General features: G+C 37.6%; 1 protein-coding gene across 1 annotated transcript; it reads left to right on the top strand.

Annotated features, from left to right (window-relative positions):
• Window positions 1-232: 232 nt before the first annotated feature.
• Window positions 233-1776, top strand: fam174b (family with sequence similarity 174 member B). The gene is made up of 2 exons (XM_090226172.1): window positions 233-746; window positions 1641-1776. The coding sequence occupies exons 1-2, from the start codon at window positions 481-483 to the stop codon at window positions 1774-1776; spliced, it is 402 nt and encodes a 133-aa protein (XP_090082298.1). The 5' UTR covers window positions 233-480.
• Window positions 1777-2860: the final 1084 nt, after the last annotated feature.

Below are 2860 nucleotides of genomic sequence, written 5' to 3' on the forward strand. Positions count from 1 at the left end.
AAATTGTCAGTGATGAGATTGAAACTCACAACCTTTGTGCTGCTAGACGTTCACATTATACGCCCAACCCAACCCAACAACCCTACTTTCAGTAACCATATGTTTTATGTAACAATACCAAACGTAACATATCATAGAAATTAGTTTCCCGGATTTACGTGTACTATGTTACGTCTAGTCTATGATACCAGGCTGTCCAGACCGGAAGCCTGGCACCTTTTGCTTTGACAGCAGTTAGGAGAAGCAGCGAGCAGCGAAAGAAGCAGTCCGCAACCATTCAGGAGATAGTATTGTTGGGTTATACAGATTGGATATCGTTTGGCGAGCGGTGGCGCAATTTTAAACACCTTTCATGAAATGTCACAGCATGTCTTTGAATATTTTCAATCACATATCTTCCTTGGCTTCGTGAAAGTAATTTAGATAGAAAGAACACAGACGATAATTTTCACGACATTTGCTCTTATTCTTTCAAGCAGGATGGTGTCATACAGTTTCATATTCACTTTGGTTATTGCTGTGGCATGGGAAGTTATCGGTGAACCACAAACTCTACCTTCACCCTCAACGCAGCTAAATTCAACATCATCCATTCATGGAGGGGATTTGTCAAATAACGACACAGATAAGACCGAATCAAGAATGTCTTCAATGTTAGAATATCTTCCTACTCTTAAAAATACTGTAATTATTATTTGCGCGCTAACAGCTGTTCTCATCACGTGCTTGGTAATCAAAGTGATCAGGTAGGCTGATTTATGTTTACACCAATAGGCAACCAAAAACTCTATAGGCAACTGTATTATCTTAATTAACATATATTACTATTGTAATATACTATACTATTCTTCTATGAAATCGAATTGAAGCATTCATAAAGATCTTACTTAAAAAACTTAGCATGTGCGTCATTATTGATTTCGATCAGCCAGTATGTAGTAGGAGAGTTGACAAACAGGGGATGCGTCTTGGTGTTCTTTATATTGCAGCAACTATCATATTGTGTCAGTAATTGAATATCTAAATATGTTAAACACCACTACATTAGGCTACAGCGATGACATAATCATTCCCTACACCAGGTGGAACATTAGGCCTTAACCACAATGCAGGTTGACGTTTACTGTCATGAATCTTACCCTAGAGGCAGAACGGAGCGATTTCTCTAGATGGGCCAGCTGCAAAGTCAAAATGGGCTATATTGTAACAATTCCTGAAAACATGCTTTTTGGTGTTAATTTAAGGTTAGGCATTAGGGTTAGTAGTGTGGTTAGGTTTAAAATCAGATTTGATGTCTTTGTGGCTGTACCAGCTAGTGACCACTCTGCAGAGCTGCCTACAGAACAAGATTAATGACGAAAAACGCTAAACTGCAACCACAATACACTACTTTAATCCTGTCCATATGGCAAAGCAGTCATATCAGATTCTTCTTTGTTCCAAGTGGGAAACTACTACACACCTCAGCTGCGTTTACACAGGCAGCCCAATTCTGATCATTTTTTTTCACTAATTGGTCTTTTAACTAATCAGATCAGCAATTTTTCCAATAATTAGGCAAAATATCAGAATTGGGCTGCCTGTGTAAATGCAGCCCTCTTGAAATGTAATTATCACAACACTTCTCTGTTTTTTCATAGATCTGGACGGAGAATCAGGAAAACACGAAAGTATGACATAATCACGACACCAGCAGAGCGAGTAGAAATGGCTCCTTTGAATGAGGAGAATGATGATGAAGAGGACTCCACCCTCTTTGATGTCAAGTACAGGTAGGCCTACTCTCATCAGTTCAAGGCGGTCTGAACTTGAAATGAGGGAGCACCAAAATATTTCCCAAACCCACAAGAGTGGCACAGCCGTTCAGCCTTTTCTTTTTGATTCAGACATCCCTGTTTATGAGGATGCTTTCTATTTTTTACCTTTATTTATAGCTCACTGATTATTCCTGTTTCAGAAGTCTTCAAAATATTTCAGTGCCATTGATTAACTCATTAGATGAATGTTATCGATATGTTTTTGTTGCATCCGTGAATGGGTAACTTTCTCTGTGATATGTTCAGTTCGTAATGCAAAGCGCATGTGCCCTGAGCCCTTCTTCATACTATTTCAGTTTAAAAACATAAGGACAAAATTAGAGCATACGGAAATGCATCATATTGGCTTTTTTTGTTTAATCTCCACTACTTTCATTGCCAGTGCTTAAGCAAAATTAAAAATTTTACAAGGTAACAATAATGTTCTTCCCTTAGATGTTTAATCATGAAAGGTTTTCTGTGTGGAGCTGCCACACACATTTCCCTTGCCATAATTGCAAATTTTGGAAATGTTTGAAAGTAGGATATTTAGATTTGAGACTGTCTGCTTAATAAACACTAAACAACAATAACCATGAAAGTGGGAACTGTTTGAGCTCAACCAAATACATTCAATATCATCCATCTCACATGGTTCGGGAAGTTCTTGGAGTTAACTGAACCTATGGTTTCACAATATTTCACGGTAAAGTAATTAATAGCTATTATCTAAGAAATAACATGCGAAAATGTTAATTACATAGCAATAACATAAATAACATATGTTTCATTGTGATTCCATAAAACAAACACCACCATGTAACATTTGGTACCAGGTAGCCTAGTTCCAATGTTACTGGTGTTAAATTCTTTGAAGTAGCCTTCAAGAATGTATCCATTGCTACTAAAATACCAGGGAAAATGGAAACAGTACGGTAAAATAAAGTACTTCTGGTCTTTGCACAGCTTTACGTCACATATGCTTTCTGTGTGTAGTAAAATTTCAAGTGTTGATATAAGGCTTCTCCCATCCGTCCTTTCAATTGTTCTTTGACACAGTCCCA

Source organism: Oncorhynchus mykiss, chromosome 1 (assembly GCF_057628025.1).
Source record: "Oncorhynchus mykiss isolate SJ-2025 chromosome 1, ASM5762802v1, whole genome shotgun sequence".
Classification (NCBI taxonomy): domain Eukaryota; kingdom Metazoa; phylum Chordata; class Actinopteri; order Salmoniformes; family Salmonidae; genus Oncorhynchus; species Oncorhynchus mykiss.

Excerpts from the sequence above, each read along its gene's own strand:
- fam174b (XM_090226172.1), top strand. The coding sequence starts at position 481 with ATGGTGTCATACAGTTTCATATTCACTTTGGTTATTGCTGTGGCATGG. Across the intron at positions 747-1,640 it reads TTGGTAATCAAAGTGATCAG|ATCTGGACGGAGAATCAGGA; the intron begins GTAGGCTGATTT and ends GTTTTTTCATAG.